The 27,231-nt window shown below is 44.6% G+C and overlaps 1 protein-coding gene and 1 long non-coding RNA gene across 5 annotated transcripts in view; one reads left to right on the forward strand and one right to left on the reverse strand.

Moving 5' to 3' along the window:
* Positions 1–27,231, reverse strand: part of LOC309377364 (cytosolic beta-glucosidase-like) — a 107,480-nt gene that overhangs the window by 43,094 nt on the left and 37,155 nt on the right. The window contains exons 1-3 of one of the 4 annotated variants that reach the window (XM_081924553.1): positions 22,918–23,117; positions 20,157–20,486; positions 4,388–4,615 (exon numbers count right to left, since the gene is read on the reverse strand). In XM_081924553.1, the coding sequence (XP_081780679.1) occupies positions 4,388–4,615; positions 20,157–20,286 (358 nt within the window). In that variant the 5' untranslated portion in view covers positions 20,287–20,486; positions 22,918–23,117. Of the gene's footprint in view, positions 1–4,387; positions 4,616–20,156; positions 20,487–22,917; positions 23,118–27,231 lie in introns of those variants that run through there. The other 3 variants (XM_081924552.1, XM_081924554.1, XM_081924551.1) reach the window with 3 other exon arrangements.
* LOC309377441 lies at positions 906–3,543 on the forward strand. Its single transcript, XR_014171574.1, has 2 exons — positions 906–2,345; positions 2,490–3,543. It is a non-coding gene; the product is annotated as an uncharacterized lncRNA (long non-coding RNA).

Here is a 27,231-nt window from a genome sequence, read left to right on the forward strand (position 1 = left end):
ATGATGATTCTTCAATATCAACTTTGTTGGAGTGGTCATGTTGTGTCAATGCCTGATGATCGTCTTCCAAAACAACTACTCTATTCCAAGGCAAATTTTAAAAAATGTAGTATATAAACACCAACAATTGGGAAACACTTGCCTGCGAGTGCTCCAACTGGAGAACAGCCTTTACCAAAGGCTTTGAAGACACTTGAACTCAGGATGCAAGTGAGAAACGTGCTAAGAGGAAGGCACGCTTGGCAAATTCACACTATGATCAACTCCCACCTGGAAACCAATGTCCCCACTGTGGAAGGACGTGTGGATCCAGAACTGGCCTCCACAATCACTTACAGACTCACAGTTAAGACCGTGTTCATGGAAGACAATCTTACTCGGCTACGAGTGATTGCCAAAGAGAAGAGATCTCACGAAATGCTATATTGAATTCCAGCCAGTAATTCTGGCATATTTTAAGGGTTGCTGTAATGATTGCTCTAAATAACCTATGTGGAATGCATCAAACAAGCACAATAAATTACTTATTATTCTTTTAAATAACAAAACCAGCCCAAAGACAAAGGTATATTACACTCAGAATGTTATAAAAGGAGGGAAGCGCCTTTCCACAGATATGGGCCAAGGTATTGTAGCATCAATATTATGTATCTTACTTTAATAATACCATACACTATTAATATTGCATTATTGTACCCTACTGTATTAATGGGGGACATGGGTGGCGCTGTTGTCTAAACCACTGAGCCTTGGGCCTGCCAGTCGGAAGGCCGGCGGTTCGAATCCCTGCGACGGGGTGAACTCCCGTTGCTCGGTCCCAGCTCTTGCCAACCTAGCAGTTCGAAAGCACGTCAAAGTGCAAGTAGATAAATAGGTACTGCTTGGGTGGGAAGGTAAATGGCGTTTCTGTGCGTTGCTCTGGTGCGCCAGAAGCAGCTTACTCATGCTGGCCACATGACCCGGAAAAACTGTCTGCGAATAAATGCCGCCTCCCTCGGCTAGTAAAGCGAGATGAGCACCGCAATTGCAGAGTCATTTGCGACTGGACTTAACTGTCAGGGGTCCTTTACCTTTACCTTTTACTGTATTAATAAAATATGTACACATTTTATTGCATATCTGAAGCAGAATAAACTGAACAAGCCCCCCTGTAGTGGTAGAAATACTCGTAGGTTGTTGATGATGAAAATTGTCACCATTTAAAGGAATCTTAAAATTTTCTCAGTGAGGCAGACACCTTCATCCTGTCCAAATGGTTTGACAGCCTTGCCTGTCCTATTTTTACTTTTAAATAAAATAACGTATTTTTAAAATCTCCCAAAGCTGGAAAACAAATGGGGGTTTTTTTTAAGGCTTTCCCAGATGTGCCATGTTTTAGGTGTGAAATTGGCAGTGAATCAGTTCATGCGATTTTTTTTATTTTATTTTTTTAAAGGACACTGCTCTGAGGTTTCTAATTCTCTCCATGCTCTTTGGGAAAAAATGTTTATACAGGGGATGATGGCCTTTTCCATGCTATGCAGTTACAATTGCTTCAACAGATCACTGCTCAGGAGAAGCGAGATCCTGCCTAATGAAAACCAACCGACTAGTGCCCTTTTGCTAAATTTAAAGTTCATAATATTAATCAGAAAAGCGTTTATAATAAGAACCAAGTAGGGAGGAATTTTTCTTTAAAATTACAGCTGAATTTGTAAGTGTGAGGATTCCTCTTAACAGCCGTCTCTCAAGTGTCTGTAAAACTTACCCTTCCGCTCCAACATCCAAATTACATAACCTATTCTAGACCTCAGAGCTGTTAACCAGCAAAGGCTTCCTATTCGAAAACAGCTGCCATTTAATGAGGGGTGGGGGGCAGGGAGAAATACTCGGGGGGGGGGGGGATTGGGAAACTTTGCAATCTGTAAAGTGCTCTTCCCAGAGGGCAAATGCTTTCCGTTTTCAGATTCTCAGGGTAAAAGACACACTCGGATAAAAGGGATTCCACTCTCAACAGTTGGCAAAATACTTCCACCGGCAGCAAAATACAGAACAGTTGGTCCTGCGGAGTCCTGCAGAGGAAAGAGCTTTCTTTATCTCAAGCGAGGTCAGGCTAGAGAGGAGGGGCTGAGGGAAGGGTCTCTGTCTCAAGAGCTCCTGCTTCAATGGCACTGCTGGATCTCTCAAGCATTGCCCAGCAGAAGCAGAAAAAGGGATGTTCACACTTCCCAATACGCAAAGGGCAATGGTCAGCTACCAACTTGGCTTTGGCCCATGCTTTTATTGAGATGTCAAGCAAAGCGGGCACAATTGACACATGGCACGGGAGCAAGATTGCGCCACTTGGTGCCCAGGTTGATCTTGCCGTCATGTAACTGATGTGTAACTCAGTGTTTCCCAACCTTGGGTCTCCAGCTGCTGTTGGACTACAATTCCCATCATCCCTGACCATTGGTCTTGCTAGCAAGGGATGATGGGAGTTGTAGTCCAAAAACAGCTGGAGACCCAAGGTTGGGAAACACTGGTGTAACTGAGCCGCACGCCTGGTGCTGACAGACAAGGGTTGCTTTCTACCTGGCTTTTATGTGGCAGACGCTAAAACCACAGCAATTCCTGGAAGCAGACTAATTCAGAATGAGCTTTAGTGGCCATGTAAATGAGCCTTTGGGCTGCCCATAATGCCACTTTTTGCTCAACAGAGCAAACCAACTAGTATGGTCTTCCATTAGCTATTGTTTTCCATTTTGTTTGAATCGGGTAACTACAGTGCATGACTGTGGAACAAGGCAGGATATCAAGCCATGGCTTCCAGTTGGCTGAATATCCTGGGTTGTTCCTAAACCATAGTTTCATGGTTTAGATGACACAGGAAACTATAGCTAATGGAAGACTTCGTGCTTTGTCTACCAGCTCACAAAATGAAAGAAGCAAAGACCTGTACTTGTATATATAACAACTTATAAAGCCAATATACCATCTGAACATAGCCAGTGTTTGTTCATTCTTCCAACCCTAGTAACTTCAATTGCCCTAAGACCCTATTCTTAATATGTAGTTCCATCTATTCTCCGTTGCTGCTTCCTATGCCTTCAACTACCTCACATACAGGTACAGGTAAGCCAGCTTTTCTTTCCCTTAAAAGCCCTTTTCAAAACTCACTTCTACTTTTGCTCCCCTTTCTGTACCTATTTGTCCCCTTGTGACGTTTGCCTCCTAGGTGGGTCATAAGGAAAGGGTTAAAATGAGTGTGATGTGATTGGCCAGTGGAAACTGATAGGAGGAGTTAGAGTGAGAGTGGGTGGTGTGTGAAAGTTAGTTGAGAGTTTGGAGTTGGAGAAGGAAGAGCGAGGAATAGTCTGTGGGTTGGTCGAGTTGTGTGGTGAGAGAGTGAGAGGAATTGTTAGGTGGAGTCAGATGGTTAGTTGGGATAATCAGTTTGAAGTTGTTAGGAACAAATAGGACAGTTAAGGAACTAAGATTAAGAAACTGACAAGAAAAATTAACTGAAACCATAAGCTTGTTCATGCCTATAAAATAAACTTGATTATTTGTTAATGTTAACAACTGACTGCATTCCGTGTGTTCCCGTGAGAAACGGGTTGGTGGCAGCGAAGAACGCAATTACAGTGGCGGCACAGGGTCAATAGACCATCAAACGTCCGGGGGACGCCACACCCCTCAATGGGTTGGATCCAAATGTGCCCTTCTGCATAATGAGAAGGGCTGCTTTTCACTGCTATGAGAGCTAAAGACCATGAAGTTCTTCCTCTTGCGTAATAATAATAATAATAATAATAATAATAATAATAATAATAATATCAATAAAACATCAACCATTGAAAGTAGGCATACAGGAATTGCTACAGGATTTACCTGCAAACTTTCCCACTTCTAGCTGCAGGAGTGTTTATGGGATGCATTGTAGCTATTCTCATTCCACCTATGACTCTTTGGATATAACCCAAGAATCTCCCTTTCCACACTTGTCTTCTCCCTGCCGTGTCACAAATCGACTGTATTCTCCTTGAGGCAGAATCCTCTCTTTTTCCCTCCCTCTCCCTTTCTGCCAAAGAACCTTTGCAAAGTGCCGTACCCATTCAAAACAATTAAGAATAATTGATATGCAATCTTAAAAATAGCAGCACACATACAAAGTAACATAGCCTAATACTTATCTCAAAAGATCACAATTTCAGGAGTATTCCAGAATATTAATTAGGACAAGGTTTTCAAACCTTTTAATTTTTTTTTTTTTAAAAAAAAATCAAGATCATCCCATAATTACTCTGAACAAAGTTGCAATTTCAAAAACTGCACTGCAGAATAGCACACTGGATTAATTATGCCAGACTGCAGCAATAACCTTGAATTAAAGCGGCACAACTTTCTATTTTAAAGGAACAATTGCCTTTCTGGTTGATGAAACCTGTCTTCCCATCAGGTAACAGACGTGACCAGGAAAGAGAGAAGCGATAATGAGTCAATCCAAGCTGTTTGATACATTTCAAATCTTCCTCCCACAGAGTATAGCTGCCACAAGCTACATCACCAGTCTGGTTCTTGAAAACCCGATCTCCTCCCTGATGGGTGAACGTGTCCCAAACGCTGGGGCCTTTTCCATCTGCATCCCAGCCTCCTGATTAAAAACAAAACAATCGTTACACTTTTGACATGGAAAAGACACAAGTTGAATGTAAAAATAATGCAATCACACACATTGGACAAGTGCCTTGTGAGCAAATCATATGATACTCTGCGCACATCTTCAATTTTAACTGTAGCTCCTTGAACTATAGAATTATTGGTATTATGCTATGTATTTATTCATAGTGCTGTTCGCTGCTTGGAGATCTATTTCACTTTAAAAAAACAAAAAAAACTTTCACATAAAAGTGATTACATGCCTGGCGTACAATTCTAAAGGTAAAGGTACCCCTGACCATTAGGTCCAGTCGCGACTGACTCTGGGGTTGCAGCGCTCATCTCACTTTACTGGCCGAGGGAGCTGACGTACAGCTTCTGGGTTAAGTGGCCAGCATGACTAAGCAGCTTCTGGCAAACCAGAGCAGTGCATGGAAACACCATTTACCTTCCTGCCGGAGTGGTACCTATTTAGCTACTTGCACTTTGACGCGCTTTCGAACTGCTCGGTTGGCAGGAGCAGGGACTGAGCAACGGGAGCTCACGCCGTCATGGGGATTCAAACCGCCGACCTTCTGATCGGCAAGTCCTAGGCTCTGTGGTTTCACCCACAGCACCACCCGCGTCCAATTCTACCTGTCCCCAATTGTTTGTGAAGATACCATGATCTTTCAACAACCCTTTCTTCCATTTCTGAAGTTGCCACCCTTAACTCTCCTATGTATTAGGGGTCATAATCAACACAAACAGAGTATAATAAATATGTAAAACCTGCCCTTCTACAGCAAAGAGGTTGATTGTTTTGTGACGTTTCAACTAATCTTGGGGATAAAGTTCAGAAAGGGTGTGTGTGAACTTTCCCAGCAGAGAATTTCCAAGTTGAGCACTAACCACGAAGGTCAGGTGTGACTTGAAAAGGGTGTCTGCACCAGCTTTCTTAGCCAACACAACCCACTCCTTGTCATGGAATTCTACTCAATATTGACCCAGAGTAGATTCCAATGTACAGTTAGCAGAGTAAAAACTTAAACACGTTGCAGGATTCCCCACAAAAATAGACCAGGGGCAATTGTATTTCATCCAGCAGAGCTTTACTGCTGCTGAAGACAAATGAGCATAATGGTCACAAATCCAATACAGTAGTACCTCGGTTTACATATGCTTCAGGTTACATACGCTTCAGGTTACAGACTCCGCTAACCCAGAAATAGTACCTCAGGTTAAGAACTTTGCTTCAGGATGAGAAGAGAAGAGAAATCGTGCTCCGGTGGCGCGGCGGCAGAAGCCCCATTAGCTAAAGTGGTGCTTCAGGTTAAGAACAGTTTCAGGTTAAGAACGGACCTCTGGAACAAATTAAGCACTTAACCTGAGGTACCACTGTACATTCAGGATTGGCACTGTCCATAAGAAATCCAGTTACAGCAGGCTTAGCTTAAACTTAAAAAGGTAAAGGATCCCTGACAATTAAGTCCAGTCGCAGATGACTCTGGGGTTGTGGTGCTCATCTCGCTTTACTGGCTGAAGGAGCCAGCGTTTGTCCACAGACAGTTTTTCCAGGTCATGTGGCCAGCATGACTAAGCCGCTTCTGGCAAACCAGAGCAGCGCACGGAAACAGCGTTTACCTTCCCGCCGGAGTGGTACCTATTTATCTACTTACACTTTGACGTGCTTTCGAACTGCTAGGTTGGCAGGAACAGGGACCAAAAAACAGGAGCTCACCCCGTTGTGGGGATTCAAACCACCAACCTTCTGATTGACCTTTGCAGAAGAGATAAGAGAACTAGTTTAAACCAGCTGTACTCAACTCAACTTCAACCCAAACATCAAGAACCTTCTGCTTGTTTCTTTCACTCAGAGAAGCTTCCAGAACCCTCTTGGATTAAGCAGAATAGGAAAGATCTCTACATTGACCTGGCAATATATCGTGATTCATGATGTTTGTATGCTATGCAAAAATCACGATGCAGGAAAAACCGTGAAGCCAGTCAACGCCTCTACACAGCTCCATCCTTATTACAGATATATCAGTATATCACAATGTTTAGCTGGTGATACATAGCGATGTTGAAAACCAGCTATACCGCCCAGCCTCAGCGAGGACATGCAATAGAACGACCTCAGGCTATGGAGTAAGTTGTACTACAATTTACAGAAGAGCAAAGGGGAAAGAATTTGACACTGGGCTGAAATGTATGACAGTAGTTCCATATTTCTTATAGAGTTCTGCCCTAAGATAAGGAAGCAGTCATCATTAAATACGCTAAAAAAAAACCCCAAAATCCTGAAAAAAGTTGTTTTTAGTTGGAGGAAAAGGTGTACAAATAAAGTATCAGAGACCTAAGAGACCTTATGGGAATAGACATCGGGTATCATTCCAAATAGGGAAACGGGTGGTGCTGTGGGTTAAACCACAGAGCCTAGGACTTGCCGATCATAAGGTCAGCAGTTCGAATCCCCACGACGGGTGAGCTCCCATTGTTCAGTCCCTGCTCCTGCCAACCTAGCAGTTCGAAAACATGTCAAAGTGCAAGTAGATAAATAGGTACCACTCTGGTGGGAAGGTAAACAGTGTTTCTGTTCACTGCTCCGGTTCACCAGAAACGACTTAGTCATGCTGGCCACATGACCCGGAAGCTGTACGCTGGCTCCCTCGGCCAATAAAGCGAGATGAGCGCCGCAACCCCAGAGTCGGCCACAACTGGACCTAATGGTCAGGGGTCCCTTTACCTTTATCTATCATTCCAAATCCTAGATATGATCCTTGTATGGCTGCACTCCTCCATTAGGAACAATAATATAATTTCCTTAAACTGAAATATTTGCCAGATGCCCCATATCCCTGTTCTGATTCATGAAAACCTGTGGCTTAATTTGGGGGTGGGGGTGTCTATATGAGCCCGATATCAGATTAGTAAGTGCAGGGGGGTGAAATGTAAGAGATCAGTCTGTATCAAAGAGAGCCTTTAGGACAAGACAGATCTATCCAGCAAACAGGCACTTATGGCTGTCTGGGATGTCCTTTGAAAGTCCTGACAGTCAGTTAGAAAGAAAGGAAATGCCATTATAAGCCATGGCCCTAGGCATGCAGAACATGAATTAATGTAACAGCGCCTCTGCGAAATGTCTGCCTTTCGCTTAGACAAGCGTCTGCAGGAGAGGAAAAAAAGCTGCAAAGGTTTTCACCAAATTAAATTTTACACTAGGTTTTTGCAACCTTTGCATAATTTTTTGTGTCCTGATAGTTTAAAAGATGTTTCATAGTGATTTCAAAGTCTTTGATAGAGGTCACTATTTAAAATGTCATCACGGACTGCAATCATGCATACCTAAAAAATAATATTACTATTTTTTTTTATTTAAAAAAAACCCTCTGATTCTCCAAGCGAACAGCCAGTGTAGCATAAGAAACTGAGCTGTGAACCAGGAAGTCCTTAGATGAAATTCCATCTCAGCCATGAACTCGCAAGGTGGACCTTAGGGAAGCCGCTGTTTTCTCAGTCTCAGCTCTTCCTGAAACATGGGAATAAAAATAAGAATAATAGTGCCTGACCTTTTATGGCTTCAGTGCAAATTACTTGACATAATGTAGGTGAACTGAAAATGCCAAAGGCCTTATTTATTTCTATAACGCTCTCCTCATGCCTGACACTTTGCAGAGTCTCTGCTCTGAGGCGCTTACACTCTCTGATGCACCGCAGAAGCAACAACGGAGGTAGGAGGGAGAAATGGAGGCAAGGAGAAATGGGAGGACCTGTGCTCATTTCAGTTATGGACTTGCTATGCTGTTTTAAGTCCCGAGACAGTATGCAGGAAGGTGTGACTGCATCAGCTCCAACCATCACCATCACGTTCCCATACCCTCCAACATTTCTCCAATGAAAATAGGGATGTCCTAAGGAGCTGTGCCTGTGAACACTTTCTTTATCCTGAGCAAACCATTTTGCATGATTGGCATTTTGGACTGATGAAGCGTGTAGCGAAACTTGTAATATATCCGGAAAACAGGTCTCCTTTTGCCCACTTGCATTCTTCTCACCAGTGTGGTGTAGTGGTTAAGAGCGGTAGACTTGTAATGTGGTGAACTGGGTTCGCTTCTCCGCTCCTCCACATGCAGCTGCTGGGTGACCAATAAAGCGAGAGTCAACCCCAGAGTCATCCACGACTGGACCTCATGGTCAGGGGTCCCTTTACCTTTTAAAGTACTAGATAGCCCCTCTTAATAGCTTTCCAGCTGCACATCTATTGTTCTTGGTTTGCGTTAGCTTACTTGAAAACTTAGCCAGTGTGGTGTAGTGGTTAAGAGCGGTAGTCTCGTAATCTGGGGAACTGGGTTCGATTCCCCACTCCTCCACATGCAGCTGCTGGGTGACCTTGGGCCAGTCACACTTCTTTGAAGTCTCTCAGCCCCACTCACCTCACAGAGTATTTGTTGTGGGGGAGGAAGGGAAAGGTGAATGTTAGCCGCTTTGAGACTCCTTAAAAGGAGTGAAAGGCGGGATATCAAATCCAAACTCTTCTTCTTCTTCTTGGGTAGTGATAAAGCGGGATATCAAATCCAAACTCTTCTTCTTCTTCTTAGGATTTGTTGGGCCACTGAGGTGAGGGGCAAAGTTGTTTGCCCTGACTGCCCTGCCCTCCTGCCAAACATGCCCGTCTGCTTAACTTGCCTGCTACCTTGATGCGTTGCAAGTGTTCCTCAGTCTGACCCCCTCCTTCTCTGTGGCAGCAGTGGAGCTGTGCCCAGAATTGATGTCATCCCCACCCCCAGAAACTGCTCCTGTTTCAACCATCACAAGAGGTATCATTTTTTAAATACCAGTTTAGCTATCAATTCCTCCCGAGCAATTCCAGAAGCAGTATACAAATTCCCCCTCAGAAATCCCTCGTCCTTCTCACAAACTACAGCTCCCATGGTCCCCAGGGAGAGGATATTAAACTGATTAAGTCTGTTGCCTAGATAGGCCCTGAGAGAACTGCCTTCAGTGAGGTTTAAATTACCTCCGAGCCTCCTTCTCACTAGTTGTGTGGATATTTGATTGTTATAAATGCAGAAGAGAAAGCAGAAGGGAGGCATTTGTAATGCAAATGAACACTGCTGGCTTTACATTTACAGTACAAAGTAAAATTGCACCGGGGATGCAAATATGTCAGTTTCGGTTCTCATTTTTCCATCCATAAGTTCTGTTCTCCACATTTTGCATTAATCTGAAGGTCTTTAAAAAACAAATAAACAAATGTCATGAAAACACATCAGCAAATTTCTCCTTTTTATATGTAGTTTTGACTACCATTTCACCCTGACATAATGCATTTCTATATTCTACTTTCACAAATATCTCCATTTTTATGCACACTTGACTGTACTTGAACGGGCAGCTTTTGGCAAGTCACAGGAGCCAAACAGAAGTGTGTGGTCATCCTATGCAGAACTGTGTGCACTAAATGCTCACAGTAAACCCCCCAGATGCAGGAAGTACGAAAGCAGATGGATAGCCAGATGTCCCAACCTCTCTCTTTCCTTCCTCATGGTTGTAGTCTTATTGTATGACTAATGGTAGCGCTGTGGGTTAAACCACAGAGCCTAGGGCTTGCCGATCAGAAGGTTGGCAGTTCGAATCCCCGCAATGGGGTGAGTTTCCGTTCCTCGGTCCCTGCTCCTGCCAACCTAGCAGTTCGAAAGCACATCAAAGTGCAAGTAGATAAATAGGTACCGCTGCAGCGGGAAGGCAAATGGTGTTTCCGTGCACTGCTCTGGTTCACCAGAAGTGGCTTAGTCATGCTGGCCACATGACCCGGAAGCTGTACGCCGGCTTCCTTGGCCAATAAAATGAGATGAGCACCACAATCCCAGAGTCGGTCACGACTGGACCTAATGGTCAGGGGTCCCTTTACCTTTACCTATAATGTGTGGATGGTATTGTCAGGCTTCAGGGAATTGGCTTCCTTCCCCCCTTGTCAGTAGATAAGCAGAACAAAGGAAAAGGAGTCTTCTTAATGATCACAGAGAGAGAACAAAGAATCCATTTCCTAGCAATGGCGGTGCTCCCAATTAAGGGTTCCACCCAGATCCTCCCTTGTCACCCACGTCACTACTGTGTCTTGTAACCTGAGCTCATAACCACTGTGCTTTCTGTGCTATCGCCTTATCTGCTCTTCTTGACCTTGGGCTGAACAGATGAACGCTTTCCAAATAAATTGAGTCTGTTAACTCTTTCTCTCCCAGTGCTTCTCCTCCTAGCTGTTCCCCATCCAGTATTTCCCGGCTTCTGCCTTCTGAACGGTGTCCCTCTGCAAACCAATGTTCCAAATCTATACTGTCCTCCTGCTCCTGGGAAGATTCAGGATCCGGATCAGGGGGAAAGGGAGGCAGGTATATATTTGCTTTTTAAAAGAACATAATCATAGAGAGTGGGGGGCAGGGAAATAGAACACAAACTCCCCGGGGCAGAGAATAGCTAACAAGTCAGGTCTCTGCCTCAAGGAGCTTACAAGTTTGATTTTGACTGCCGGTGAGATGACAAAAGTGACAACATTTTATTACTAAATAATGGTAAGCAGCAGTCCTGAAATAACTTTGCAGGTAATGTCAATACCCCAACAAAAATTCTTCAGGGTAAGCAGGTGGAAGAAAGCAAGTTGCAGCCTTCAGTTTGGCTGTTCAAGTTGGCGTGTTGTTGTTTTTAAACTTGAGCGCAGGCGTATTTAAACTCTGCTAGAGGACGCAGGTGGCGCTGTGGGTTAAAGCCTCAGCGCCTAGGACTTGCCGATTGAAAGGTCGGCGGTTCGAATCCCTGCGGCGGGGTGCGCTCCCGCTGCTCGGTCCCAGCGCCTGCCAACCTAGCAGTTCGAAAGCACCTCCGGGTGCAAGTAGATAAATAGGGACCGCTTACCAGCGGGAAGGTAAACGGCGTTTCCGTGTGCGGCTCTGGCTCGCCAGAGCAGCGATGTCACGCTGGCCACGTGACCCGGAAGTGTCTCCGGACAGCGCTGGCCCCTGGCCTCTTAAGTGAGATGGGCGCACAACCCCAGAGTCTGTCAAGACTGGCCCGTACGGGCAGGGGTACCTTTACCTTTACCTTAGAGCGCTTTAATCGCAGAAATGAAAATGGGTGAAAAATCCTCATCCTTATAACGAGGAACATTTTTCAGACTTTCCTGTCCCCAAAATTAAAGGGACGTTATGGCTTGGAAGCCTATAAATTAAATATCAGCTACTCTGCAAGATTAATATCGATGTAATAGTTATACACCAGCCCTCAATAAAAAGAGTTTTAATAATCAATTAGTATAATAGAAATTAAAGATGGAAAAGACCTATTAGGAGGTCATCCAGTCTATCCCTTGCCGGTGCCAAATTGCTCCCTGAAGTATATTCAGTACTTTAATACACATCTGTCTTATTAAATCTAAGTTTAATGCAAGGTTAAGCATATTGCAGACACTTAAAGCATTCCTAGAATATGTAATATCCCTTCCGCAACTAGGCTCCTCATAGACTTTCGGTCACGTCTCACGTTCTTTACAGAATTTTATCATAGCTCGAGTGCACCAATATATCTACGCAGGGTTATTCGGCAAATTGAACTTTAATGTGGGACAACCTTCAAAGTAGGTCAATTATTAGATCAAAGTGCTTTGAGTGTCTCTCAAGGTTCACGTTTTCCCGTGGTTCGGTGACTCAAGGCAATCGTATTTTCGTCAGTTCCTCAGAGCGCTGAAAGTTTTCTAACACATCAACTTTGACATCAATTAAAGATTCAATTTCTTTCCATAGAAAGATTTAACTCTTCAAACTTTCTCTGTTCTGTGGAACTAAATCTCCTCCCCCCTCCCCCACCACCCATTATAATAGGCAAGCATGAATTACTTTAAAAACACTAGGCCCAGATTCCGAATGTGCGATGAATCGCACACATACCTGTCAAGCTCTATATTGTAATGTTGGAACGGCTATGGCTCACTGGGGAAGCACACAAAAAGTTCCATATTCAACCCCTGGTATTACTTTGCACATCTGGAGGAAGTGCATAGACCAGGGGTCAGCAAACTTTTTCAGCAGTGGGCCAGTCCACTGCCCCTCAGACCTTGTGGGGGGTCAGACTATATTTTTGGGAAGGGAAAAAAAAGAACGAATTCCTACGCCCCACAAATAAACCAGAGATGCATTTTAAATAAAAGGACACATTCTACTCATGTAAAAACATGCTGATTGCTGGACTTTCCGCGGGCCGGATTGAGAAGGCGAATGGGCCGCATCCGGCCCCCGGTCCTTAGGGTGCCTACCCCTGGTATAGACAGTACAGTGGTACCTCAGGTTAAGTAATTAATTTGTTCCGGAGGTCCGTTCTTAACCTGAAACTGTTCTTAACCTGAAGCACCACTTTAGCTAATGGGGCCTCCCACTGCCGCCGCGCCGCCAGAACCCGATTTCTGTTCTCATCCTGAAGCAAAGTTCTTAACCCAAGGTACTATTTCTGGGTTAGCGGAGTCTGTAACCTGAAGTGTATGTAACCCGAGGTACCACTGTACTTTGCTAGCTGGACCAATGGTCTATGCTGTTCCTACTTTTTAAATACTATGCCCAGATTCACAACATGCCTCAAATCTCAATGCATATACAGTAATGTCATGCGTAAAATGTCATGAGCCCCATGAAGATGTCTTTGTAAGGCTGGTCAGTAGGTGTGGGTGATATCTGGTTTTCAACATCGCGATATATCACCAGCTAAACATTGTGATACAGTCATATCTTGGATCTCGAACGCCTTGGCTCCTGAACAAATTGGCTCCCGAATGATCAAAACCTGGAAGTGAATGTGCCGGTTTCCGAATTTTTGGAAGCCGAACAGAGTTTCCATGGTTTCCGATTGGCTGCAGGAGCTTTCTGCAGCCAATCAAAAGCCTGCTTTGGTTTTGGAACGTTTTGGAAGTTGAACGGACTTCCAGAATAGATTCTGTTCGATTTCCAAGGTTCAACTGTATACTGATATATCGCAATGTCTGAAATAAGGGTGAAGCTGGTTTTCAACTTTTCAACCAGCTATGCATCGCAACATACTGATATATCACAACGTCTGAAATAAGGATGGAGCTATGTGGAGGCACGGGCTGGCTTTTCCCACATTTCCCCACGGTTTCCCCCACATTCTGATTTTTGCACAGTAGTTTGGAAGGTGATGGTCTAGATGCTGGGGAGGAGTCGAGTTGGTTGTCAGAAGAAAGGGCTGCCTCAGTGACAGTGGACACCCCAACTGCTGCAACATAATCTCCTGACTTGCCTCTGGCACCACCTCCTCCTAGTGAAGCCCTCCATGCCTCTGGTGAGGCACTGTCAGGGACTGGACTGAAGAGGAATGGTGGAGACTGCCTCTGAATCTTGCAGAGAAGAGGAAGACAGTATAGATTTACAACAGTGCTTTGCAGAAGGTCACGGCGCAGAGATGGAAGAGGGGCAAAGCTGGGAGATTCTGGGAGAAGCAGCTGGTTGAGACGTTATCACTAGAAAGAATTTCAGACCCCTTACTCCCAGAACCCGGTGAGCAGTGAAAGTAGGAGAGCAGAAAGCAAAGAGGCAATTGTCCTTAAGCAGCCACCATAAGGGGGGCAGTGCTGTTGGCGATTGAGAAGTGGCAACGCCATTACTCCAAGATACAGCATTTCTAAGCCTCTCTCTGTGAATATTGAATAAAAGACTTGGTAAGAGCTTCTTGTCTATCTATTATTGGCAGCCTGTCGTGGGGGAAGCTCAGATTCCCTGAAGCCAGACAGGTGCAGAGGCTTCATCAGCTCATGTTGCCTTGTGCGCAGTGCTGTTCAATGAAGAAAGGAAGTCATTGGAAAGGAGATTATATTCCAACAAAGGGGGAATGGTTAAGTAAACTTTGTGAGTACCTGGAGTTAGCAAAACTCACAGATTTAATAAGGCGTAAGTCAAAAAATTTAATTCAGAAACAATGGAAATGTTTAAATGATTATTTATACAAGCAGGGCTCAAATACGAAAGTTTGGTTGTGTCTAGATTAACCTTGTGAAGAATGCAGAGAACATAAAGATTTGATTGATTATGAAAGAATCTAAAGAAGGGAAATGATTGAAGAACAGATATAAATGTGGGCAACACAACTAAGAGATGTATGGTGAATGCGGTGGAAGTCTTTTATAATATTTTAACTAAGATTTATATATTGCAGATTTGAAGCAAGAATTTGGCAATATTCCAGGTTATGAAAAGTGTTTTTTCTTTTCTTTTGTCTATTTTCTTTATATCTTTTGTTTTTCCTTTCCTTTTTTATTTTTATTAGTTTTCATTTTGGAAAATATGTATATAAGTGTGTTTACAGTGTTATGTATTGTTCTTTGTTTTTCTTTACTTTCTATTTTTTGAAAAATTAAAAACAATTATTTTTTAAAAAGAAGAAGAAGAAAGCTCAAGGCGCTTGACCTGAGACAGCTCATTCAGACGTGCAAGTTGCCACTTGATGGCACCAGAGTCAACAACATACTGGTGTAAACTAGGCTTATAACTCCATTGTCTCTTCTGGGCAAAGCCACAGCCAACTTCCCTCACTGCAGGGGATGTGCTGGAAACATCTGATGAGGCTCAGACAATGCAACCGTCCTCCCAGTTTAATGTTATTTAAAGGACGATCTCAAATGTTCTTCCACATGCAGCATGAAGGCCTCAAATACCCATTGCTTTGACACATTCTTCAGACCCATCGATATTTCCAGCAAAAAGGAGACAGCCAAATTGCTTTCAGATAAGTGTTAGCATTTAACTTAGTGGTGCCTAGGCACTACTAAACATAGGTTCAGTGCGTGGAGTAGTGGTTAGTGTGTTGGATTGGAAGATGGAAGACCAAGGTTCAAATCTCCACTAACCCATGAAGCAAAAATCACTGTTTTTCAGCCTATATAATGGGGAGAGGTATATGGGGTGCTAGTGGAGGAGGAGTATCTCTGGTGGCAGACATGTTGTGCTCCTTCTGGGGTAGTTTGTCCACCTTTGGTCCCCACCCTGCACTCAGCTCTAACCAGGGGCTCCTAGAAGGTGTCAGCATGTGACAGCAGCCACACCCTGGGAAACAGCTTTGACTGGCCAGCTAAACCAGATGAGGTTAGCCAATAGGTTTCAAAACCTCGGTGATTTAAGGACTTCCCCTGCATGCAAAAACAGGCTCTGGTGGATTGAGCAGAGGAGACCAATAGTGGGTCCAACAGTCATGAAGGAGGTTCCTGCATGTGATGTAGAGGGAAGTGAGAGGCAGATGGGGCTTTAAAGCCCTAAATAGACTCAGCCCTGTAAACCTTAAGGAGTGTCTCCACCCCCATCATTCAGCCTGGACACTGAGGTTCAGCACCAAGGGCCTTCTGATGGTTCCCTCACTGCAAGAAGCAAAGCTACAGGGAACCAGGCAGAGGGCCTTCTTGGTAGTTGCGCCCTCCCTGTGGAACGCCCTCCCATCAAATGTCAAGGAAATAAACAACTATCTGACTTTTAAAAGACATCTGAAGGCAGCCCTGTTTAGGGAAGTTTTTAATGTTTGATATTTTACCGCTTTTATTGTTGTCGGTATTCTGTTGGGAGCCTCCCGGGGGGGCCCAGCCAAATGGGTGAGGTATAAATAATCAATGATCGTTATTGTCCAACTGGGAAGATAGCCTGTCTAGGAGAAGAAAACTCTTATCTTAAACCTCTGTTACCTTGTGGGATAACTTTGGAAGAAGAAAAGGCTATGGAGTAAAACCTACACAAATACATAGTGGAGTCCCTAAGATGGCTGGATAGTGTCTTGTCGTCCTCCTGGCTACTTCTACAGCCAAGCTGGTGCCACACATATTGCTCTGCTTTCCTGTGGACCACATAAGCAAGGCCAAGAGGGGATGTATTGTGGTCTGGGCAGCCCAGGACCTCTGCCCAGGCTAGCCATTTCGGTGCTGCTAATGCAGGGATTTGACTTCACCCCAGAGGTGCACTCCACTGTCTCTTGAAGCAGACAGGTGCCAGCATCAATGGGAAGGGGGAGAATAATGTATGCCATGTTGAGCTCTTTGGAGAATAAGGCATGATAAAAAATGCACCAGTGAAATAAATGTTGTTGTTGTTGTTTAGTCGTTTAGTCGTGTCCGACTCTTCGTGACCCCATGGACCAGAGCACACCAGGCACTCCTGTCTTCCACTGCCTCCCACAGTTTGGTCAAACTCATGCTGGTAGCTTTGAGAATACAATCCAACCATCTCGTCCTCTGTCGTCCCCTTCTCCTTGTGGCCTCCGTCTTTCCCAACTTCAGGGTCTTTTCCAGGGAGTCTTCTCTTCTCATGAGGTGGCCAAAGTATTGGAGCCACAGCTTCACGATCTGTCCTTCCAGTGAGCACTCAGGGCTGATTTCCTTCAGAATGGAGAGGTTTGATCTTCTTGCAGTCCATGGGACTCTCAAGAGTCTCCTCCAGCACCATAATTCAAAAGCATCAATTCTTCAGCAATCAGCCTTCTTTATGGTCCAGCTCTCACTTCCATACATCACTACTGGGAAAACCATATCTTTAACTATATGGACCTTTGTTGGCAAGGTGATGTCTCTGCCTTTTAAGATGCTGTCTAGGTTTGTCATTGCTTTTCTCCCAAGAAGCAGGCGTCTTTTAATTTCGTGGCTGCTGTCACCATCTGCAGTGATCATGGAGCCCAAGAAAGTAAAATCTCTCACTGCCTCCATTTCTTCCCCTTCTATTTGCCAGGAGATGATGGGACCAGTGGCCATGATCATAGTTTGCTGTGGTAATGATCATCAATTATTATTAGCTAGCTAGAACTGACCTCAATTTTTGTATTACTGTTCTTATTTATCTCTTAAATTTGTCAGTCGCTTTATCTCGCCTAGGGCAACCGAAAGCCACTTACAAATAGACATGAATCCCCACATTTCTGTATTCTAATGTCAGGAATTTTCTATCATCCAGGGGAATAGATGAGCACCTACATATTTACCACTAACATAGAAGTTCCAGTTTATCCAAGCCATGCATTGAGTCCAGTTGTTTGCAAGTTAACTGGTTTTCCTCATGCACAAACCAGCCTGTAAGAATGCATCACAACTACTGCTATTTATTCATTATTTATTCTGCTTCTTCCTTCACAGGAGAAAACCTAGTGTAAAACAACTCAAAAAAATCTAGTACGTATCTGGTTAAAACGAGTTTTATCACAGAAAATTGAAATTTATCAGAGGGGTGGCCTTTGGTAAGAAGAAACACCTTTGAGTGCTCTGTTGAAAATTCACCTTGTTATTCCTGGGTTGCAAGGCACTTTGAGCTGCCCTTTGAGCTCACCTGGCACAATCAGAATGATACTTCAACCCTTTTAAAAGTTAACAAACTCTGCTAAACTAGCAAAAATGTCATCCAATGTGGGACTTTCAGAGCTACGAGGCAAAAACATGACTAGACACAGGCCTTCTTTCATTGCAGTCCTGAACCCCTCAGTTATGGATGTGTTTACCCATAATCTGAAGAAACAAACAAGACTTTGTCTCTTCCAAACCCAGAATATATTCTTATCATCAGGGAAGGATCTTCCGGCAAACAATTCCCATTTGATCTGTAAGGGTTTACACAACAACCTCACCTGAGGCATGAACTGAAATAAAGGAGCATTCATCCCTTCTGTAGGGTCTTATTTGGGAATAAGTATATTGTTATCAACGGTGATGATATTATATTATTATTTTTATTCGACTTCTGAGTCATTTGCTACAAAGAAGTTTCTAAGTGACTTGTTGTTGTTTAGTCATGTCCGACTCTTCGTGACCCCATGGACCAGAGCACGCCAGGCACTCCTGTCTTCCACTGCCTCCCGCAGTTTGGTCAAACTCATGCTGGTAGCTTTGAGAACACTATCCAACCATCTCATCCTCTGTTGTCCCCTTCTCCTTGTGCCCTCCATCTTTCCCAACATCAGGGTCTTTTCCAGGGAGTCTTCTGGTGCCAAAAGAGTACAGTCGTATCTTGGAAGTTGAATGGAATCCATTCCAGAAGTCCGTTTGACTTCCAAAACGTTCGGAAACCAAAGCACGGCTTCTGATTAGCTGCAGGAATGTCCTGTAGCCGATCGGAAGCCCCGTTGAACATTCAGGCTCCAAAGAACATTCACAAACCCGAACACTCACTTCTGGGTTTGCGGCGTTCAGGAGCCAAAATGTCCAAGTACCAAGGCATTTGGGATCCAAGGTACAACTGTACTGGGAATTTTAAGTTTGTGAACGGAAAGCTACTGCTCCCAGGTTTCTTTGGCAGAAGTCATGTGCTTTAAATGTGCACTGGATGCACATTTTATGTATGATGTGGATCTACCCACAGTGTACCAGGCCCAGGAGATCCTGTCGGCATCCCTGCGTGATGGATCTAGAAGCCAACTTGAACCTCAGGTGCTGTTGTTTTTAAATTCTCTTCCAGCTACATATTCTCCTACACAATGTGTCAGAGGTTTGTTCCATGGCTCAGGTCTTGGCATCTGCCCCGTAGAGCGCTCTCCCCATGGAGATCAGGCAGATCATCACTTTCTGTCATCTATTAAAGACTTCGTAAAGTTTCTGAAGGCTTATCTTCTGCAGAGACGGTATTGGTTGGTAGCCTTTTATCATAACTTTATCTTATAAGCTTTATACCTTGTTTTACCTTTGCACGCTGCTATTGTTAAATATTGAGCAATCAACAAATGTTCCAGATAAAAAATGAATTAAATGCAGCACATGGGGCAAGAAAGCACTCGCAAACATACCCTTTTGTTCATTTCACTTCTCCCTCAGAGGAAATCCTGTGAGCACATGCTTTTTTTTTTGTGGCAATTTATACTATTAAGTAGTGGGTTGACAAAGCAGACGACACAGAGATTTCTCCAAGTGGTTCTTTATAGTAAGCTGGAACTGAACTGAACTGAACTGAACAGCTCAGCCGGCCTGCTTTTATAGGCAGCCGGCTGACAACATTGTAACAACAACAGCCCAGGGTTTCCCGCCTAAATTAACTGACGTGGACCTGAGTGAAAACTATATACACAATACCCCTGGTGGCCAGGGTGAGCACTTCTATACATAACATATACTTTTATCTGGAATCTTCTACCCAAATTTTATTATTATTATTATAGAAAGACAAGAGTATCAATGTCTGAATAAATGAAAGCATCTTTATAAACTCAGCCCTAAAAGTATAATCTGTCTTGTGATTTTTCAACTACAAAAAGATTACAAACTGCTCAAATTTCGTACTATCTTCCGTCTGCATTTGGGATCTAGAGGAATCCCGTCCCATTATTTCCCTCCCATCAAGTGTTTCTTTGAAGGAGGTTATTGAGTTCTGCTACTGCCGGAAGAGAGCAATGTAATGGAGGAAATCTCTTCCCAAACTTCATGAGACTCCTTCTTCTCCTTATTTACGAAGGATAAATCATTATGACAGTCAAACCATTTTCAGAAACCCGATTTCATCCATTTGCCACAAAATACTGCAAATAAGTTTATTTAAAGAAAAATCAGATACCTTCAACCTGGTATGCGGCTGTGGATGCGCCCCAAGCAAACGGTTTGGGGAAAGAAACACCTTCCGGATTCCAGCTGGAGTCTGCAGAAGAGTCAAGGGTGCTGGATGCACCAGAGAGAGCTGAGGCCATGTTCCTAGGATGGGCTGTCTCTTTGTCAATCGGCGAATGCTTGCTGTTTCCTGCCTGCTTTTGCCCCAAGCAGATGTCTGTCAGTCAGAGAGGACAGAAGAAGTGACGTGTCCGCTCCAAGTCTCTAGAATAAATCTTGCTTCATTTATAAAAGCTTGGATGCCCAGGGTTCAGAGGGCAGCATTTTATCTCCAGTGCTACTGTTAAGAGAGAGAGAGAGAGCAGTGATTGAACAAGGACTTTGTCTCACAGAGTGTTTCTGAAGAATTTTTTCTTGCAGAAAAAGGGGAGGCCAGCATGCTTTAAGAGAACAACCTTCGGCCTTCTCCAAAAATAAATACAAGAGGATGTTAAGTATTCAAAACACTCCAAACTTTAACAAAAGAACCACCATGCCAGCACCTCTAAGGAACCACAGAACTTCTAGTTATCTCCCGCTTGGACTACTGCAATGCACTCTACGTGGGGCTACCTTTGAAGGTGACCCGGAAACTGCAATTAATCCAGAATGCGGCAGCTAGACTGGTGACTGGGAGTGGCCGCCGGGACCACATAACACCCGTCCTGAGAGATCTGCATTGGCTCCCAGTACGTTCCCAGGCACAATTCAAAGTGTTGATGCTAACCCTAACCCTAACCCTAACTTGTCCTGTCAGCCCTCCCGATTTGTCCCATGAGATGGGAAAGTCACAGCCCCCCCACACCTAACATGCCTGTTCCTTCCTTGACCTCCTGTTAGAAGTACGTTGGACCAATCCAAGTCCAGATGGTTAAAAAGGCAGCTTAGTGCAGGCAGCCACAGAAAAATGAAGATGGCGGCATCAGTGCCATCAACAGAAGGAGGAGCTAATGAGGCCGATTTGCTTGTGTTCCTTCCTTCTCACAGCCCATGCAAAGCCACCCAGAAAGATATTGGCTAGAACAACAACAGTTCTCTCGGCACATACACTGGTGAGCCATTGTAGTCAACCTAACCTCGACTGCACACAGGTCTAGGAGTACTGTACAGGAAAGGAAACCAGTTTTCTTGCCTCCATTCTGGCACATAAAGATTTCGACCGTGTTACGCTTCCTGCTGCTTCTGTCCTCAGTTCTCAAGTACTAAAGCAGTCGGAAGGAAACGCGAAAGCATTGTTGGTCCCCATTCTGCCCTCCAACCCAAGAATGCAGAGACGTTTGTCGCAAAAGACAAAACTCAAAGGTCTCCAGTAGCTCAGATATATTTTTAAAAACAACACACTAGATGGCACTATTGCAACTTTATTGTTCAGACATGGAAAGAAACTATTTCCCCTCTTGACAGTAGTAAAAACACACCCCTATTGATTTATGCTAAGGTCGTTATTCATGTTTATTGGGCCGCGGGCAACATGTCGCTTTGAGGGGTGGGGAAAGAAAAAGGTCAGACTCTGTTAAGTGAATTCCAGACTTGTGTTGTGTTGCTTTCCTTTACATGGAAACCTTTGACTCAGGAAACATTCGCCCAGCAGCTTCGATCTACTGCTGCAAATCAGTAGTATGTATTATGTATATAACTGGGAACGGCACCGGATTTGGCCAAACCCCACGGTGCAAGATTGTGTGTCTTATTTTAGCAACACTATTTCTTAAAGGGTTAAAAGGTAAGCAACTGGCAAAACTTCACAAACCCTTGTAGACATTGCACAGTAACTGGATCTTCATCATATAACTCTTGCTCAGCCCTGCAGGCCCTGTGGAATGAATTTCTATCCCTCCTTTCTTCCAAACTCAGGTTGTCATAAAGACTTTCTCCACAATTTACCCTCACAACGTCCCAGTGAAGTAAGTTAGAGAACAAGGAGCTCAAGGTCACCCTGTAAGCTAAGCACAGATTTGAACATAGGTCTCCCTGGCAGAAATCCAGGTCACAAGACATTATAACATATTGGCCTATCTGAGAAGACATCTTGAATACTTAATTTAAGTTTGCAAATCAGCTAGCTTTCAAGTCCAGTGGTAGAAGTATATTTTTCCTGTTTCCCTTACTGCTTTAGCAATGGTAGGTTGTTGAACAAAACAACTGCACATGACATTGTCAGCGCTCACTGATAATTTACGTGGACATAAAAAGTGAGTCAAAGCTTATTTGTCGTTGTGACCATCCTGGTCATTTCAACCAAAAAGGAAATAAAAGTATTCTATGCATACATACTGTGCAGAATATTCAGAGATACACCACTATAATACAGTGATAACCAATTTGTACACACATATCTTGAAATTTAGTGAGTCTCAAACTACACAAACCACTAGGACTGGTTTGTTACATTTTCTTACACAAATTCTAAATGGAAAGCATTAAGCAATTGCTGTGATACAGCCAGGTTTTAGGAGAACACTGACTAGCATACTTACAGAAATCTGCTTAAATTGGACATAAACACTCCTGTTGATTGAAATGAAGGGTGATGATACACAACAACTTTGGGGTGGGTGGGGAAAGCCATTAATGCATTACAGAGAAATTGTATTGCTTCTGATTCTATTTAGCTTGCTTCATTAATGTTCTGGAAGAGGGAGGAAATGGCAGATTAATTAAATTTGCAGATATTAAGAGTGGGAGGAGCGGAGACATTAGAAACATGGGCAGAATTTAACAATGCTATTCACCTTGGAAAGTGACAAACTACTGCATCTGGCAGGAATCTGGGGGCAGGGGAGGAGGCAGAAGACACAAAAGACTTTATGGCAAGAGAGAAACTTGACAGGAGCCGGCCATTCCAGTGTATGGAAAATGGTGCCACTGGATGACTCAAGATGGTGCTCTTTGTGAAGATGAACTGGCTCTGTGGTCCACATTGACTCTGACATCCAGGTCCAAGTGCTGGCAAGCTTAATAATAATAATAATAATAATAATAATAATAATAATAATAATAACAACAATACCTTTATTGTCATTGTACAACCTGTGTACAATGAAATTAAATGAGCCTCCCTCCCCCCCAAACACCCAGTCTCTTATCGAACAACACACAACCTCGCAAGTCAATTTTGTTAGGTTATTTTCCGTTCAACAGCCTAAGAGCCCACGGATAGAAGCTATTTTTTAGCCTGTTGGTAAGGCTGATTATACTTCTATATCTCCTGCCCGAGGGTAGAAGGTTAAAGAGGTGATGGCCAGGGTGTGAGTCATCCCTGAGAATTTTTCTTGCTCTCCTAAGGCAACAATCCCTTGCGATGTCATCTAGCGGACTCAAGGGACAGCCCATGATATCATGTGCTGTATTCACCACCCTCTGTAGAGGCTTTCTGTCCATGGCTGTCAGGCCAGCATACCACACTGTGATACAATATGAAAGGACACTTTCTATTGTAAAAGGAGTTCATCAGTTGTTGTTTAACATTATTCTTTCGCAAGACCTGGAGGAAATGGAGTCTCTGTTGGGCCTTTCTGACCAACTGAGTTATGTTGATTTTCCAAGTGAGGTCTTCACTAAGGTAAACTCCCATGAATTTAAAGGAGGAGATTTAAAGGAGGAGACTCTCTCCACACAGCCCCACCTTCCCACAGTTTGAGAGGCAGCAAGGAAGAGAGTGGCACAGGGCCAGCTTCAAGGGTTGGCTTCTGTCAAGGGACCACAGTGACAGAAGGAATAGGAAATCAGTAGCTGAACCTCACTCCTGGTTGATCCCCACAATACCCAACAGCAAAGGGCAATGAAAGCCAGGCAGAGGCCAAGCCAAGTTGGAAGCAGGTTCAAGAGAAGAAGTCATTGGTCAGTGTCCGCATTTGAAATTCAATACGCGTCAGGCATATTTTGCACCTGGCTATTGGGGACGCAGGTGGCGCTGTGGGTTAAAGCCTCAGCGCCTAGGACTTGCCAATCAGAAGGTCGGCGGTTCGAATCCCTGCTGCGGGGTGCGCTCCCGCTGCTCGGTCCCAGCGCCTGCCAACCTAGCAGTTCGAAAGCACCTCCGGGTGCAAGTAGATAAATAGGGACCGCTTACCAGCGGGAAGGTAAACGGCGTTTCCGTGTGCGGCTCTGGCTCGCCAGATGCAGCTTTGTCACGCTGGCCACGTGACCCGGAAGTGTCTCCGGACAGCGCTGGCCCCTGGCCTCTTGAGTGAGATGGGCGCACAACCCCAGAGTCTGTCAAGACTGGCCCGTACGGGCAGGGGTACCTTTACCTTTACCTATTGACCATTTGCAACCAAAAAGAGGAGTTTGGATTTGATAGCCCACTTTATCACTATTGTAAGGAGTCTCAGGGACGCGGGTGGCGCTGTGGGTTAAACCATTGATCCTAGGGCTTGCTGAGCAGAAGGTCGGTGGTTCAAATCCCCACAACGGGGTGAGCTCCCGTTGCTTGGTCCCTGGTCCTGCCAACCTAGCAGTTCGAAAGCACAAAGTGCAAGTAGATAAATAGGTACCGCTCCGGCAGGAAGGTAAACAGCATTTCCGTGTGCTGCTCTGGTTCACCAGAAGCAGCTTAGTCATGCTGGCCACATGACCCGGAAGCTGTACGCCGGCTCCCTCAGCCAGTAAAGCGAGTCAGGCAGCCACCGTGTCTCTTCCTGCTCCTCTTTTGAACTTCAGCTGTCTTCACCTCTCCAACTCCTGACACCTCTCCTTTCTGCCTATGCTCTCTCCCAGTTTCCCTTCCCATCTTGGCAGCACACTGCACAATTGTCAAAGGAAATACCAGTGAGAGATTTCACTCAGATTCTAGCTTTGACACCCAATGCACATTTGCACCATTATGTGGCTCACATACCCAGCTCCCGTTTAAAAACAAGCAAGAAGCCCTTTTAGAATCAGACGCAAAATGTGTGGGCGCGATTCCGACCAACTGCTTTGCGAGAGACACAGCAACGTACACCTTTCAGTGCTTTTAGCCAATGAACAAAGTCAGGGCTATGACTGATATTTACAGATGTAATGCTATGCTTAGAGAAGTGTAGAGTGGCCAGCTTATTGTCTAGAGAGGGGACTTCTTAATTTGTTTGGAAACTTTCTTCTACCTTGCTGAAAAAAATGAGGAATCCAAGTTGTCAGTGCAGCTGTGATTGCACTGTGTCTCCCCAAGGAATTGATGCTCTAACTCAAAAAGAGTTAAAGGTAAAGGTAAAGGACCCCTGACAGTTAAGTCCAGTCGTGAACGACTGTGGGGTTGCAGCGCTCATCTCGCTTTACTGGCCGAGGGAACCAACGTTTGTCCACAGACATTTTTTCTGGGTCATGTGGCCAGCATGACTAAGCTGCTTCTGGCGAAACCAGAGCAGCACACGGAAACGCCGTTTACCTTCCCGCCAGAGTGGTACGTATTTATCTACTTGCACTTTGACGTGCTTTCGAACTACTAGGTTGGCAGGAGCTGGGACAGAGCAACGGGAGCTCACCCCATCGCGGGGATTCAAACCGCTGACTTTCCAATTGGCAATCCCTAGGCTCTGTGGTTTAGACCACAGCGCCACCCGCGTCCCTCAAAAAGAGTTACACTGCCCATAAATAAATATCATCATGATATTCCTTTTACAGTTTCTGTGAGTGGCGGAGAATGCTTGGGTTGTCAGCCCTGCAAAGCAGGCCAGTGTTTTTATACTTAAAGGGCTGGGGGGGGAAATGTCAGGAGGGTAGTATATGACCGCCCTGCGAATCTCCTGGCATCCTGAGATTTTTGAGAAATGCAGAGGAATGGGGCTGTGAAGGTGAGCGCAATAGCAGCATAGGCTGTGAGCAGGGAATTAGATGAAAAATTGGGGCAATTCCAGTGGGTGGGGGATTTTTATCACGGAAACATTCTGTGGGGTCCTTGGTGTCGCTGCTGCCATCCACCCAGACTGGCCTACAGTTCCATAGGGGGAAGAACAACAACAACCTACTTGGCCAAGTCATTGTCGTAAGTTTTCTCAAGCTTCTTCCATCCTTCCTTCCTCCCTTGCCTGCCATGTCCCTCTGTGACATTACAGCAGCTTAGCCACTCATTCCTACAGCTTTCATGCTTGCACTACAAATTGCCTCTTACTTTTATATACGTGGAATATGCATAGCTGTCAACTTACAGATTTGAAAATAAGGGACCAGCGGCCTCTAAAATAAGGGATCAGCAGCCAAAATAAGGGATTTTCCAAGCACAGGTATGTTCAACTTCTGAGCCCCTCCGAGCCAAAGGCAGAAAGCCCAGCCAGCAGCCAAACGAAGCCTCAAGTGGTGGTTCCCACAGCGCAGCAACCCGGCAAAGGGGATGCAGCAAGGAAAACCACGGTCACCTCTCCGCTGGGAAGCGCTGAGCAAAGGTGAGTCCCCAGGCAACACAGCCGATTTGATCGGCACAAGGCATGCAAGCTCCACCCCCCCGTCGTTCTTAGACTCCTTATTGGGTGAGCAATGCAGCCAAGCAACACAATTGGAGCCTCCCTCCTTCCTGGCCGGCAGGGAGGGAAGGAGAGGAGCTGCTTCCTTTGAAACCCGGGAAATTTAAGGGACATCATCAATAAGGGACAGCAGTGGGACACGGCGTAGGGATATGGGACTTTTCCCGCCAAATAAGGGACAGTTGACAGCTATGGGAATATGACCCTCCAATTAGTCAGTTGCACCAGTCTGCAAGAGAGTAGGTAACACAGCTTTCCCAAAGATTTGTTCAATACCGTAATACGGCAAGTCTTTTTTTCCATCCACCCCCTTCTTTCCTAAGAAACACTTGTTTATTGCGCATGCTGTTTTTTTTTTAGCCTGCAAAACATTAATGGACGCTTTTCCCAAGCACCTGCGAAGAAAGATAAGTAGCACAGCGGTAGTTTAATGTGACAAAGTAATCTAAACGCCTATTTGAAATCTAGTAAATACAGGTTATTCTCTTTTTTTAATGACTTAATGCTTTTATACTATTTGGTGTTCCAGGCATTATTAAAGATGTGCAGCGATGCTTGGAGATGATTATCTCGTTCTGAGAATATCACAAAACACATACCTGCCCC

This window comes from Podarcis melisellensis, assembly GCF_964234715.1.
Source record: "Podarcis melisellensis genome assembly, chromosome: 9".
NCBI classification, from domain to species: domain Eukaryota; kingdom Metazoa; phylum Chordata; class Lepidosauria; order Squamata; family Lacertidae; genus Podarcis; species Podarcis melisellensis.